Source organism: Nuphar pumila, chromosome 15, assembly GCF_984573655.1.
Source record: "Nuphar pumila chromosome 15, dmNupPumi1.hap1.1, whole genome shotgun sequence".
Lineage (NCBI taxonomy): Eukaryota > Viridiplantae > Streptophyta > Magnoliopsida > Nymphaeales > Nymphaeaceae > Nuphar > Nuphar pumila.
This window is the reverse complement of record NC_143263.1, coordinates 64,682,930-64,698,351: the sequence shown is the minus strand read 5'-3', so window position 1 is coordinate 64,698,351 and position 15,422 is coordinate 64,682,930. Positions and strand designations below refer to the sequence as shown.

The following is a 15,422-nucleotide window of genomic DNA, read 5'->3' as shown; positions in this document are numbered from 1 at the left end:
ATACTCGTTGAGCAGAGTGATATATCATGCGAACTCCAACTCCGTGAGTTTCACACATGCGAAGAGTAAAAAGTCCCAACAAACTTGGCTATTTGTAGTTTTGATCATCGGGCAGATTTTAGCAAATTGTAAGGTTTTTAAGAAAACATGTCATTTTTATCGTTCGTGCAATACAATCATTTGGCTGACAAATACACAATTAAAATGTTAGAAATTTTTGAAACAAAAAAAAATGCCAAAAGTTTTAAAAACTCAACCATGGTGCATGATACCCGAAATCTGGAACTATTAGAGCATACCAGTTCCAAGCTTAAGTTCATAACTCCATATAAAGCCCTTCAAAATCTCATGTTCTCACTTCTTATCTTCTCTAAATCGGTTTTGCTAAACAATTCTCCTTTACAGTTATCTTGTAATATTTAGCTCCAACACCTCAAACCTAAAAAAGAAAAATTTACAAAACTTTAGATAATTATCATTTTCAACAGTTATCCTGAATTTGACACAAGTTTAATTAAAACATTAACTGGCTCCACAAAACCTTCTTCTCACTACCCCACAGTTTTCCAAACAACTAAAGATCTTGTCTTCCTGAACCCACACGGCTTGAAATTGCATAACACCTTTCCCATCATGGCCATTGCCCCAGGGCTGGGGAAATCTTTACCCTGCATTTCTAAGAACACCTTTGAGCATTCTGGCTCACAGGTAGCTTCTGCAGAGCTCATCTGCATGCTTTTACCTTCTAGACGACGCAACCTCTGGATCCAAGGATTATATAAGAGGCCCCTATTTTCCTCGTGAAGGTCGACAACTGATTTACTCTGTCCTGGCAAGGTCACTGCATCAACCAATGGATGCTCCTGCTTCTGCATGAACGCACTCGATATGAGCTTGGAGTTTGAAAGAGTTCTACTGCAGTTGAGCACCTTGTTAAATAGCTTAATCCTTTTATCTTTAGAAGGAATATCTCTGCTGACTGATCTCTTGATGCCAAAAGTTTCTAATTGGCTATGCTTGAGACGTTTAACCCATCTGCAGCTTGGATCTGTATCACTGAAACCTGAGGACAGAGAACCAGGTTGATCTATGTCTGGGAATAGGTCTTCTGCATCCAAATTATGTGCTCTTGATGCGTGTGTTTCCTTCCTGCTTACAGATCCATTAAGATCTGAATGTGAGGGTAAATCATCAGATCTGCTGGACATTTCGGCCTCCATGTTTACACTTTCTGTTTCTTTGTCCCCTGAAGCCATTCTCTGCAATGGTTCATATGAAGTCTCAGCTTCCAGAAAATCCTGTTGTTTCAATAGAAATTGTCAGTACAATCATCAACTAATCCTATGGATTGAATCTCAATAATTATCCTAGCAGTATCACTACAAGTAATTCAAAACGACATGAATAAATGATCAATAATCACTACTTATCCATATGATGAAAGATTCTTGTGCCATGCAGTTCTTCAACCTGCTATCCAACAGCCCTATTAATATAAGTTTGTCTAGCTATCCATCTCATAATCAATGTAAACATGCACCACTGTCAGAAAATATGCCACAGTAAATAAGCTAGAAGATTTTAAGAACAAGAAAATGCCCACAATAAATAGGTTTACAACACCAATGGGGCTCCACTTGTTTGGTAGGAGCTGTTAGTGCCTGTCACCATGTGTTGGGACGTTGCAAGTTCAAAACCCAATGGTATGTTGTGTAACTGGTGGGGGTCTGCCTAACCCCAGCTTCCCTTTCAAAAAGAAAAAAAGGTTTAAAAGATCTGCCCTCATTGTCAAACCAAAATATTTTGACAACCGCACACTTCCGACCTCGAATCTCATTCACACTGATACACATGCACATACTGGATTCCCCACCTTGAGTGGTGACTACAATTAACATAGAAACATACAGCTGTAGAAGAAATGCCGTTACTTGAGGAGTCGTTGGATTTTAGAGTAGGAAACAATATGAAGGGCCGAGGAAACAATTGTGAAAATCTCTACAAAAAGAGATTGTGTGTAACACCACAATACAAGAAATACAAAGAGTGCACAAAGGCACAAAGGAGAACACTCACAAGTGCACGAAGGCACGGATACACATGCACAACAGCATGAAACAAAATGAACTTCAATTCATAAGTTCCCAAGAGGGGCTTTACAATATTGCATATGCACTCACAAAAAAGAATATGTTTACAAGGGCCACTAAGGCCTATTTATAATGCCAAAAGAAGCCACAGGTGCAGCTCAATATGACTGTTGGAGCTGCACCCAACGGTCACATTTGTGACTGTTGGGGCAGCTCCAACAGCTATATGGAGCTGTCCCTTTCACAACAGTCAAAAAGAAAAAAAGTATAAAAAGCAAAAGTAAATAAAAAAAGAAAAAGTAAAAATGTTAGCTCATTAGGGTGGCTGACACCTATTGAGTAAAAGGACTGAAATACCCCTGATGGGTATTTCAGTTTACAGTTAAAAGAGACATAATATTTTAACACTCCCCCTCAAACTTAGGGTGTCACGACCGAAAGTTTGCCAAGAAGGAAGTTAAATCTTGGAGAACACAGCGCCTTAGTGAAGAAGCCAATTGATATTCTGATGTAACATAAGGAAGGTCAATGGTTTTTCTTAAATATTTTTCACGAACATAGTGGCAGTCCATCTCGATATGCTTCGTGCGCTCATGAAATGTGTGATTTTTGGCAATGTAGATTGCACTTTTATTATCACAACATAATTTTGTGGGCCCTTGAACTTGAATATTCATATCTTCCAACAAGTTGCGAATCCAAACAATCTCCATGGTAGTAGATGCCATGGCTCTATACTCAGCTTCGGTGGATGAAAGCGATACTTTTTGCTGCTTCTTGCATCTCCAAGAGATTAATGATTCACCTAAAAAAATACAGAAACCAGTGGTGGAGTGACGGTTATTTGTGTCACCTCCCCAATCAGAGTCAGTATAAGCAATTAAACTTAATTCAGACGTAGAAGATAGAAATACTCCCTTGTTTACTGTACCCTTTATGTATCTGATGATGCGAAGGATGACGCTCATATGGACTGTAGTAGGTGCATGTTGAAATTGACTAGCAACATGTACTGCATGAGAAATATCAGGCCTGGTAATGCTGAGATACGTTAGGGATCCAACCAGTTGCCGGTAAGGTGTGAGATCTTTTAAGAGAATCCCATCATCAATCTTCATCTTCGAACCTACTATTTCAGGAGTTTCGCAGACCTTGTCATCTGTGATTCCTGATCTATCAAGAATCTCACAAGCAAGTTTAGTTTGAGACAAAAAATAGCCTCTCTGAGAATAGGCAACCTCAATTCCCCAAAAATATGTCAGAAATCCTAAGTCTGACATTTCAAATTTTGAAGTCAAAATAGATTTAATGCTCTTGATTCCTTTGATATCATCACTTGTTATTAACATATCATCAACATATAACAATAATATAACAATCCCTGCATCAGATTTCTTAACAAACAATGCAGTGTCAGTATAGCATGAAGTGAAACCATTTTCAGTCATTACATTGTTAAACCTATCGTGCCAAGCCTTGGGTGCTTGTTTCAGTCCATAAAGAGCTTTACGAAGACGAAGAACTTTATTTTTAGGGATTTTCATACCAGGTGGAGCATCCATGTAAACTTCTTCATTAAGATCTCCATTTAAAAAGGCATTTTTGACATCCATTTGGTAAATATTCCATTTTCGAATTGAAGCAATGGTGATAAGACATCTGACAGTAACCATACGAGCTACTGAAGCAAATGTCTCTTCATAGTCAATCCCATATTCTTGATTGTACCCTTTAGCTACAAGACGAGCCTTATACCTTTCAAGAGAACCATCACTCTTAGTCTTGACCTTGAACACCCATCGACATCCTATAGTTTTCTTGCCATTGGGAAGAGATTGAAATTCCCAAGTGTTAGCTTTCTTAAGAGCTTTGAGTTCACTCTCCATGGCTTCTCTCCATTCAGTACATTGTTTGGCTTCTCCAAAAAATTTTGGTTCAAAATAAGAGTGAATGGCACTCAAACAAGCTCGATATTTAGGAGAGAAAGAATCAAAAGATACGAATCTAGAGGGAGTCCTTCTAGTTCTTTCAGTTCTCCTAGGATGAGAATCATGAGTGGAAATAGTCTCACTAGGTTCACTATATAGTTCAATAGCACTCCTAAAGGTGCTTCTATCTATATGCGAATAAGTGATGGGTTCTCTAGATACATTTTCTTCTTGAGGGGTAGAAGGGTTAGAGTTATTGTTGATCACAACCATTTCATTTTCACTATTATATGTTGATTCATCATCACTAAAGATATCATCATCCTTAGATAAAAGGTCAAAAAGAAAGGAGTAATCGACATTTTCTAAATGAGATTCATTTTTTTCAAAACCACTATCATTTTCCAAAAAAGTTACATTCCTTGAAACATAATTTATCATTCTTAGAGTCATAACATCGAAATCCTTTTTGAGTTTCCGAATAGCCAAGGAAAGCACAAGGAATGACTTTTGGTGAGAGTTTATCATTTTTATCGGTAAGAACAAAGCACTTACAACCAAAAACTCTCAACCTATTATAATCAGGTTCTTTTTCATATAGAATCTCAAAGGGAGAAATTTTATCTAAATTTTTGGATGGAAGTCGGTTGATAAGATAGACGGAAGCAAGAGCCGCTTCGGCCCAAAAATTTTTAGGAATATTTTGGGAAATGAGAAGGGTTCTAGTGGTTTCAATGATATGCCTATGCTTTCTTTCGGCCAAACCATTTTATTGTGGGGTCTTAGGACACGATCTTTGATGGACAATGCCACAATCCTCAAGATATTTCTTAAACTCATTAGAGAGATATTCACCTCCGGAATCGGTCCTAAATATCTTTAAATTACTATTAAATTAATTTTTAATCATCATATGATATGTTTTAAAACATGAAAAAACTTCATGCTTATGTTTGAGAAAATGTATCCAACAATATCGTGAGAAATCATCTACAAAAATCACATAGTAAGCAAAACCACCTTTGGATATGACAGGTGTCGGTCCCCAAACATCCGAGTGAATAATTTCAAAAGGTTTAGTACTAAACATAGTTCTTGGTTCAAAAGGTATACTTCTCATTTTTCCAAGAATACAATCATTACAAGATAAAGTATTTTTACAAAGATCTTTAACAAAATGTAGATAGGATAACTTGGTAATGTTGGGATGACCAAGTCTCTTGTGCCAAACATTTATGTCTTTATGTTGGGCCACATTACAAAAGGTGTTTTTAGGAATTTAAAGAAAGTCCACATAGTACAAGTCTCCTTTCCTAGAGCCTTCCCCAATCAATCTTCCGGACCGGTGATCCTGTATTAAACATTTATTAGATGAGAATTGAATGTTACACCCAAGGTCCGTGAGTTGAGAAACGGAAAGCAAGTTTAAATTTAATTTTGGTATAAGTCTAATTTTTGGAATAAATAAGTTTTGGGTTTTAAAATTTTCAATTCCCTTAATTTCTAGAGAAGTACCATCCGCGGTCGAAACAAAAGAAGGTGACACATTTTTAGAATACTCGGAAAGAGATGAAATGTTTGGGGTCATATGAAAGGATGCACCCGAATCTAAGAGCCAAGAAGTTTTACCTGGAGGAGAAGAGGTGGATACGGCGGCACCGGAAATAGCTCCCTTTAGAAGAGGTTGAAGAGCCTCCACAATTTGATTGAGAGATAGAGCTTCTTTTGAAGATTCCTCTTTGGATGGTTGAGATGTAGTTGCCATTGCTAGAAGTTTCTTCCATTTTGGGCAAACCGGTTTGATATGACCCGGTTCTTTGCAAAAGTGACACGAGATTTTTCTATAATCTCTTCTTCCTCCTTGATTTTGATTCTTAAAATGAGGAGGTCTATATGTTCTTAAATTGTTACCGGGTCTAGAAACGGCATTAACACCATCACATTCTTCTTGATTTGTGGACATTGCAAGCACACTAGGATTTTGCTTGCTAATGCCCATACGGGTTTCCTCTCCACTTAATTTAGTTAAGACATCTTCAAGAGAATGAGAGGTAAAAGAGGATAGGAAAGAAGATCTTATTTGCTCAAACTCAGGCCTTAGCCCATTCAAAAAATTGAAGAATCGGTCTTCTTCTAATTGCTTATGACGAAGCTCTATGGCTTCTCCACTCCACTTGGGTTCAAGCATGGCAAGCTCATCCCAAATTGAAGAGAGTTTCGCAAAATACTCTCTTATAGACATATCACCTTGAACAAGAGTTAACGCTCTCTTTTGAAGATAATACTTATGGGACAAGTCCCTAGAAATATACATCTTCTCAAGATACTCCCACGCTTGAGAAGCCTTTTTAAACTTTCTAATGTTGGCATTAATCCTTGTCTCAACGGAAGAGAAAATCCAAGACAAGATCTTAAAATTCTTCATTTCCCATTGCTCATGTTTCCTACTATATTCCTCAAGAGCATTAGTTTTTTCATCTCCCTCAAGGATTTTGATTTCTCCTTTAACCAAAGTAATTTTAGGCTCGGGTTCCGGAATCGAGCCTTGAATGTAACCCCAAAGCCCTTTCCCTTTGATATGAGCTTCCATATTTCCGGCCCACACATGATAATTTGAGCCATTTAGCTTGAAACCAAGAGAAAAATGGGAGTCTTTCTCACCCATTAGAGAGGAAAGAAGAAAGAAAATAATACGTACCACAATAAGATTTTAAATCTTTCTTGTTGTAGTAATCTTCTAAAATATTGAATGAAGAAGAGCCTCCACTCCAATCACCAAAAAGTTGAAGGCACGTTTTTCGAGGCACTTGATATTGAGAAGAATCACACCAATTTCTTTCTCCAAACAACCTTGCTCTGATACCATGTGAAAATCTCTACAAAAAGAGATTGTGTGTAACACCACAATACAAGAAATACAAAGAGTGCACAAAGGCACAAAGGAGAACACTCACAAGTGCACGGATACACATGCACAACAGCATGAAACAAAATGAACTTCAATTCATAAGTTTCCAAGAGGGGCTTTACAATATTGCATATGCACTCACAAAAAAGAATATGTTTACAAGGGCCACTAAGGCCTATTTATAATGCAAAAAGAAGCCACAGGTGCAGCTCAATATGACTGTTGGAGCTGCACCCAACGGTCACATTTGTGACTGTTGGGGCAGCTCCAACAGCTATATGGAGTTGTCCCTTTCACAACAGTCAAAAAGAAAAAAAGTATAAAAAGCAAAAGTAAATAAAAAAAGAAAAAGTAAAAATGTTAGCTCATTAGGGTGGCTGACACCTATTGAGTAAAAGGACTGAAATACTCCTGATGGGTATTTCAGTTTACAGTTAAAAGAGACATAATATTTTAACAACAATATGAAGGGCAGATGCTGGGAAGGTCCACACCACTACGGAACAAGTTACACTTGCAGCACATCATTTCACTTCATTGTGTTCTAGACATGCTAAGCATTGTTATTTTCAATCGGTTTGACATAAGGGATCTAAGGAGCAACAAGCAACGCTGACACAGTCTCAAGAAAACAAATATTGCGTTAAATTCTCCATGCAATCTTCTGTAAGCATTATTGAAGCAAAATTAAAATAAGAATTTGAAAAGAACCCACATTCAATCTGTTGCTTCCCTCCAAGCCTCAAGTTGGTACACTATATAGATGAAACCTTCGACATTTAGAAAATAAGTAAAGATCTCATAGAGGCAATGATCTGATCCAATTGTGACTTCTCTAGAGGATAAATGCCAGCATCAATTGCTGCAATATAAATTAAAAAGTGCCTCGGTCAACATTTGACAAAAGATCCTAAGAATAAAAGAGTTGGCCTTTTTTTATTGGAAGGTGGTTTCTTGGTTTCTCCAAAGTCTCATATAATGTTTTCAGTCTCATACTGTGGATTCTTTTTCTTTTCGGTGTCTTTTGTTTATATACTAAAGATTTTAGGCTTCTTTTGTTTCTTTAATCCCATTGGTTTTTGTTCTTGGCTTCTAAACTCAACTGGACTATTAATTAAAAAAGAAGGCAAGAAAGGTTCCGTAATATGGAAAGCTACATGCATCATAGCACATAAAAATTTAGTTGCTATGAATTTCGCTATTCTAGTTTCAGTAGCACAATTATGGGTTGATACATTTCTTGTTGCTCTAAGTGCGATCGCACGAGGACATGGCATCCAAAAACACTTTTGGAAGCAGAGGTATGATGAAAAACAGAGCTTGGATGCATTTAAGAAATAACCATGGAAGTGCAGGGGAAACATCACAGGAAGTAAAAACTAAACATGTGAGAGCTGAGCTGGGAAGTCCAGAGAAAACACCTGTGGGAAGTACAAGCTAGACATGTACTCAGCTGGGAACCACACGGAAGCAAGAAATATTTCTTAAATGATCTGTGGTGTTTCCTATCACTTCAGAAGCTAAAATCATGAGAAGCACATTTTCAATATTGCCATCTTTTTAAGAACCAGCCAGAAAGAATTGTACTTTGGTGAAAAAAACTGGAAAGAACTTTGACACAGTTCCCTACATACTCACCTATGCAGCTAAACATTTGGAAATATGCTTCACATACATTTCTTGAGTGCATCTTGTCATTCTAAGTACTGCACACGACTGGTAACTAATAGGTGGTTGCAATTAGTATGGCAAAATAAGTTTATATTTTCCCATCCATCTCCTTGTGAATTTTGCCTGATCATCTCCCATAAAACCACAGGTCATCCTGGCAACCATGGTCAGCAACAGGCAGCAATATATTTGAAACCATCATAGAACTTGTGACCTAATTTCTCTGAGATAAAAGTTCATGGTAGTTATATAGTCAATACCAGATTTGACTATCAAATTAATATATGCAGGGTTAGTAGTATGGCCATAGATAGTTGCAGGACATTAACCAAGTTAAAAATCAAGATGTCAATCTTGAAGGTTTAATGGTTTCTCCAACATGACCATCATCATCATCAACAGTTTACAATAATTGTTGTTATATGACACAATAATTCATTCTTCAATAGCCCAACCATTTCATGACGTAATAAAACAAGGACTGAATCATATAATACCTTACGGATGGTGCTGGTAGCTAGACCTACAAAACACATACAAAGAACTTATCAGACAATCTCCCAGTAAGAATGAGCAACAGACAATTCATCAAAGTTTGTAAAATCGAGTTGCAATGACACTATGGCATACCTTTACTAGAGTTCCTGGACAGCACAGTGTTTGAATCCAGATGATCTTTCCCAGCTGATGATTCATTCTCCACATCACAACTAGATCTGTTAGCAAAATGAACTACACCTGCCATTTCTTTGGAACCATCAGTCCTATCTCTGCATGGAACATTTTCCTCTGATATCAGTATTGCATGGGGTCGTTCAAAGCAAGCCTCAGAACTACCACTGTGAGCATGAATCTCATTACTAGACATAGAATTTGAAGAAGAAATTCTGGCATGTTTGGAAGGTGATCCCACTTCTGCATTTCCACTTGATCTGTGATGAGAACTACACAAGTCTTCGCTCAGTAGACTGGTTTTAGAAGGCTTGCTTAATGATTTGGGCTTTGTGTCTTTCTTATCATAGTGACAAGATGAAGGGGACAAATCAACCATTCCAAGGAAAACATTCTGATCACTTTCTGCATCAATCAATGGTTTTTTTATCAGTAGGTCTTTGTTGGAGAGAGCCATATCTGTCCTCTTTGTGAGCAGAAAATGATGAGAAGTTTTTGAAAACTTTGAGGACCTCCCAGGAACTCCCTCCGCTTTGCCAACAGTTGTGCAAATCCTTGATGTTCCAATATCATGAATGGAGGAAGTAGGCATTGCATTTAAATTAATCCTGCCTGGTATGTCTGCAAATTTGGAAGGCCCATGTGCATTTTTGCTGGCACCTTTGGAAAATTCCATACCAGAAAAACTTTGTATGATCTTACCTTTTCCTTCAATAAAGGTTGAATGAGTACACGTTAAGTGTTCCTCGTGGGTCTGTCTGGAGCTACCTTGCCTAATGTTGTCTTGACTACACCCACATGACCTTAAACTTGATAAGTTTGGTTTAAATGGTACTAGCATTCCATGCACCAGACTACCTGAAGTTGATTCAATAAACTTATCCTTGTCAAGCTTTGCATCACATAAACAATTATTTTCAAGGGTAGGTTTTAAGATATGATGGAGCTGATTTGTCAGAGCTTGGAGTTGGACATCACCCAGATTGGCAATGAAGTCCAATTCCCGTCCAGCACCTTCTCCCAATGCCAAAGGCCATGGCTTTGCATCAAATGCTCGAGTGGCACCAAAACTGGACATGTCGTTCACATGAGGTAAAGAAGATTCTCCAGCAGTAACTTCCAAATCAGTGGCCTTTTGAACAAAGGAAGCCTTGAGTACTTTATCAGAGGACAACACATGAGATGGAGTCACAACTGGTCTCAAGTTTACATCTGATGTAGGAGAGGGAGGATGTGAAGGCTGAACTCTAGGGTAACACATTTTTTGCTGATCATCAAAATAATGCAACCATTTGAAGGCTGGTGGCTGACATGTTACCGTTGCTTTAGCTGGTGAGGGAGGAATCTCGTATTTTTGAGTCCTAGTCACAAGCTCAAACAATCCATCCATGTTCTTAGTTCTGTTGAACTCAGACATTACCATTTCTCCAGGCTGGAGAAGAGTAGGCATCGCCTCTACAAATCCATGTCCATCTATCCGTAACTTCTTTTCCTCAGAACCATAGCCCACAGTTAAATCTGTTTCTAATTTTTCAAACTGATTATCATCTGGTCCTCGTGGCCGATTCTCATCAGGAGCATGCTTTGTGCTCACACTATGACATGGCAATTTCAAATCACCCTGTGATGCAGGATCTTTGCTCAATTTTCTCCAATGAGCAATCCAAGACAGTTCTGAAGGATGCATAGCTACTCCAGCCTTTGCACTACCAAACTTGTGAATGAATAATTTGTTGCATTCGTAACTCTGTACAGCACGGTCCATCTTTACAAAAAATGGAGGATTTTGCCACCTTTATGGCAACAATTCGCTATTCCTTGATATCAGCAATCCAGTTCAGTACTAATTTATTTTCAGCTTTGCAAAGTAGAAAACAGGATAAATTTAACATTCATATTTCAGAAATTGTGCTCTCCAGTCACATACCAGAATTTTCACTAAAAAGGCGAGAAAATGTACCTTGACCTATCTTCCAACAGACACCTTTCATGAAGACAAAGGAAAACCAAATGGAACAAGCTTATGCTTTCTGGAAAGCTAAATTAATTGTCACCCAAACAGTTTTGGATTTATAAACTCTCACACAAGCTTGTGACTAAATAGCCCACCCGCCTGAATAAAAAAACTGTGTCAGCACTAAAGAATCATTTGTACAACAGAAAGAAGATCCACAAACAAATAACACACACAGGGAAAAAGAGATCAGACATCTACAGCAATTAATGCCAGAATTCCAAGAAAGTAAAGAGGGAATGGAAGCTGACATAACTACAACTTCTATGCATCTTAACAAGAATCAACAATTCGATTTTAAGCACGACAGACCCATGTTCACTACATTTTGATCTATTTTGGAAAGATCGTGCACCAAGTTTTCGACACCACACCCACTAAAATGGAAATATCTTGCAAGGATAAATGAACACCTTGTCCTCAATTGTATTTGTTGAACTCATATGGTTGTCCTTCGTGATTTTCCCATCCATCAGCATTTAGCACCCAACGACCCTTCTGAAGCACAGTTACCAGAATCGCTTATGACAGATTGGGAATTCCCAGGAAGCAGAACAGAATCGGTTAGGAATCACGATTCCCAGTGATGGGAATCCCAATTCTCAATTTTGGGAATTCCGATTCTCATGACATAGGAGTCCTCATTCCTTCAGGAATCTTGATTCTCATAAGATGGGAGTCCCGATTCCCTCAAGAATCTTGATTCTTTTAGGAATCCCGATTCTTATGCTCATTCAGTTTTACATCACTTAGTAAATGATTCCTCGTACCGCTTCTTACTCGCTTTCCGCTTTCCAAATCCTCTAAAATTTTGAAATGACTAATTCCCGATTCCGATTCCCGTACCGCTTCCCAATTCCAATTCCTGCTCAGACAACTATAATCTGAAGCTCCCATTTTCATAGACACCAACAAAATATGCCAGTTCTTTTACGTTTATTACACGGAGAAACCACACCTAGGATCGGAGACCCGGCCACACTGGTCTTAGCCTCCTGTACCTGCAGTCACCGACCCAGCGGCATAAAACTGCATGAGAACCCCTTTAACCTCAGGGAGCCTCCTGCTTTTTTTTGCAGAAGGGGACGCCAAAGAAGGGACTTGAACTCCAAGTGGAGGGTAGAGGGAGACTTCCCTATCCACTAGCCCGAGATTATGTGAGCGATTCCTTGGAGTCCACAGAATATGGCGTTTGTATGATACAAGAGGGAACAAACTAGCCAATTTTAGTTGTTATTGATACGAGCCCAAAAACATGATGTTCAGATTTGCACAGACCACTAAAATCAAAGGGAAACCAGAAAAACGGAGAAGAAACATGTTATCAATTTCAGCAATGAGATAATATCAAGAAACTTCTTCGAAAAAAAAAGAAGATTCATAGGATGGTGTTTTGTGATGCCTATCCCCTTCGTTTATTTTGCCCAGATGGCACCTTTAATGCTGACCAAAGAAAAAGACCCACCATATTATCTCAAATCTCACAAAAGCCAGGTGAAAAATATTTGATATTTAACCTCCAGATCGCAAATAAAAAGCATTCATCATTTCTGAATGGGGGATGATGGAATACAAAAAAGAGTAGAATCCAGCCATTTAGCACAAGAAATAAGAGCTAGAAGTGTCTTTTTACAACCCAACGAAAAAAAAAACACTTCTTTTTCATTGCAAGGCTGGGGTACAGTCCCCGGTTGGAATCGAACCAGAGACTCCTCGGGTAAAGAGTGTGGCACCAACCCAGATAAATTAAGCCAAAAACCGAAAAGAATGGAGAGAGAAAGAGATCTGCATACCTGGATGCCGCACCCTCCAAAGGAGAGGAGCACAGAATCAGAGAAAGCAAGAGCTTCTTCCCTCCAAGTTCAATTCCCACCAGAACAAGAAACAGATCGACCGCCTCTAAATCCACGGAGACACCAAAACACACACAGAGGCACTAACAATCCCAGATTTTTTCTTCCTTCACTTTTCTAGTTGCCCACTTCTTTCTGCTGTTAAAATTCTTCTTTTTTCCAACACATACTCAAGTCCAAAACCTTTTCCTTAGGTTCTTTCTCTTTATCCGGACACCTCATGGTATTGAAAAGTAAGGTCATACCATAGACACCAAAACACACACACACACACTCTCAGAGAGAGAGGCACCAACAATCCCAGATTTTTTCTTCCTTCACTTTTCTAGTTGCCCACTTCTTTGTGCTGCTAAAAGTCTTCTTTTTTCCAACACATACTCGAGTCCAAAACCTTTTCCTTAGGTTCTTTCTCTCTCTTTATCCGCCACCTCATGGTATTGAAAAGTAAGGTCATAACATAGTCACACACCTCGTTATCAGATATTCTCTGCAAAAAAATATCTGGAGATATTTTCAGAAGATGAGTTTTTGTTTTTATTTTCTGAGAAACTTTCTGTAACCCAAAAAATCAAAACCTAATGACATATTTTGAGAGAGAGAGAAAGATTTTGGCTCAAACAGAAAAAATAAAAATAAAGGTTGAGGCGAAGAAAAAAATTTGTTTTTCATTTTTATTGTATTTACCATGATTTTATATGCAATATATTTTATTTAAAAGCGTAATCTATTCAATATACCGTGTTAATATCATTTCAATTTTGCTTAATTAATATAACGTGTATTTTCATGATAAATTCAAAATATCATATTTGTGATTATGATTTTGGGCATCATTCCATACATCCTTTTTTATTCCTCCAAAGAATCTTTATGCAAAGAAAAAGTTTTAATAAAAAGACTAAAAGTATGAATTCACTTTTTTTAGAGTAATTCACGAAAAGCCACCGGACACATCAGCTATTTATAAGATTCAGAATCACCCAACGTTTGAGTTAGTGCATTCAGATGCTTAATTTATTTGAATGCTTACATGCATGAGGTTTAAAATTGAGAATTTTGTTCTTTCCCAATAGAACAGCTCATGTTGTGTTATCTGATGGTCTTTTGTCATACAAACCACCAATGAATGTGTTTTAACTACATTTGCTTGGCTAAGCAAAGGTTAACCAAGTGATTCCAAGACCAAAAGTTGAAACATAAATGATAAAAGCAGGCAGCTACACGTAATTACTCAAATGTTAAGTACATTTTTGTAAATAATCACTAAGTTAGGTGTTTATTTGTAAATTACTTTTTTGTTTTTTAAATGTAGCATAAACTACTTTGTACTTAGCCTAACATTTTATAGACCAGGCTGAAGCATTTGCATGGAATGGATGTTTTATGTAAAGGCTCTCTGATGGCAATGGGCTCAGTACTTTTCATATTTAGATCATGTAATAATTTGATTTGAAAAGACAAGCCACCAACCAAATTGACTACTACTGAGGGAGGAAGATCTTTTGTAAATCCATTATTCTTTAATATATAATAAAGGTAACCCCAGACCTAGTGGTGATGCATACATAATTGTTTAAGCAACCTTGTATATGAAAATGGTTTCATTGCAATCTAAACTCTAAGGACGAGCTTCTTGCACGATGCGCCACAAGAAAGGCATTTCATACGAAACGCTCCAAAAATTTTTTTATTCTCTTCACTATGAAACTATATCAACGATAGAGAATTTAAGTAGCTAAATTTGTGATATTTTGTGTTAATGAATTGCCCATGTTTGACATATTTCTCTAGTCTCGGCCAAAACATAAAATAGTGTCAAAAGTTTTTCCTAATATCTGAAAACAAACAAAAAGATTCTAATTTTTTCACGAAAGCAAAAAAAGTTTTTGCCATTTTGTTCCACCTTTGGCATCCTTGAACCTGTGTGCTATTTTAATGGGATATATGTTTGATACAATCGATTGCATCTACAATTAACTCAGGCCGTGTTTAGCGCCCCTTCTTAAGGCCTGGAAGCCCTTCCAGGCGTGGGTTCCATTATATTCCAGATGGGAAGGCGTTTGGTGCCTCTTTGTTAGGGCTCCTTCCCATCTGAAAATCAATTATCAAACCAACAAGTTAGGAAGGAGAAAAAAGTTCATTCCCATGGGAAGGAACAATTCTTCACGTGTGGGAAGGAGCAGGAAGGAGATTAGGGTAGTATGCCATCATTATAAAAACACAACGTTAGGTCATCTCCCTCTGTCTCGATTGTGATTCAGAGTGCAAGACGCTCAGGTACTCTCT

General features: G+C 37.8%; 1 protein-coding gene across 4 annotated transcripts; it reads right to left on the bottom strand.

The window, feature by feature from the left end:
* Positions 1-379: 379 nt before the first annotated feature.
* On the bottom strand, positions 380-13,548 carry LOC149815471 (uncharacterized). 4 transcript variants are annotated; one of them, XM_089990144.1, is made up of 5 exons: positions 13,077-13,481; positions 11,230-11,382; positions 9,228-11,086; positions 9,095-9,120; positions 380-1,298 (listed from the first exon to the last, which is right to left on the bottom strand). In XM_089990144.1, exons 3-5 carry the CDS (start codon positions 11,032-11,034, stop codon positions 552-554), a joined length of 2,580 nt encoding a protein of 859 aa, XP_089846270.1. In that variant the 5' UTR covers positions 11,035-11,086; positions 11,230-11,382; positions 13,077-13,481; the 3' UTR covers positions 380-551. The 4 variants fall into 4 exon arrangements, with proteins under 4 accessions (XP_089846270.1, XP_089846269.1, XP_089846271.1 ...); XM_089990143.1 differs by having other exon boundaries at positions 9,228-11,127; positions 13,077-13,439; XM_089990145.1 differs by having other exon boundaries at positions 9,228-11,080; positions 13,077-13,439.
* Between the last annotated feature and the right edge of the window lie 1,874 nt (positions 13,549-15,422).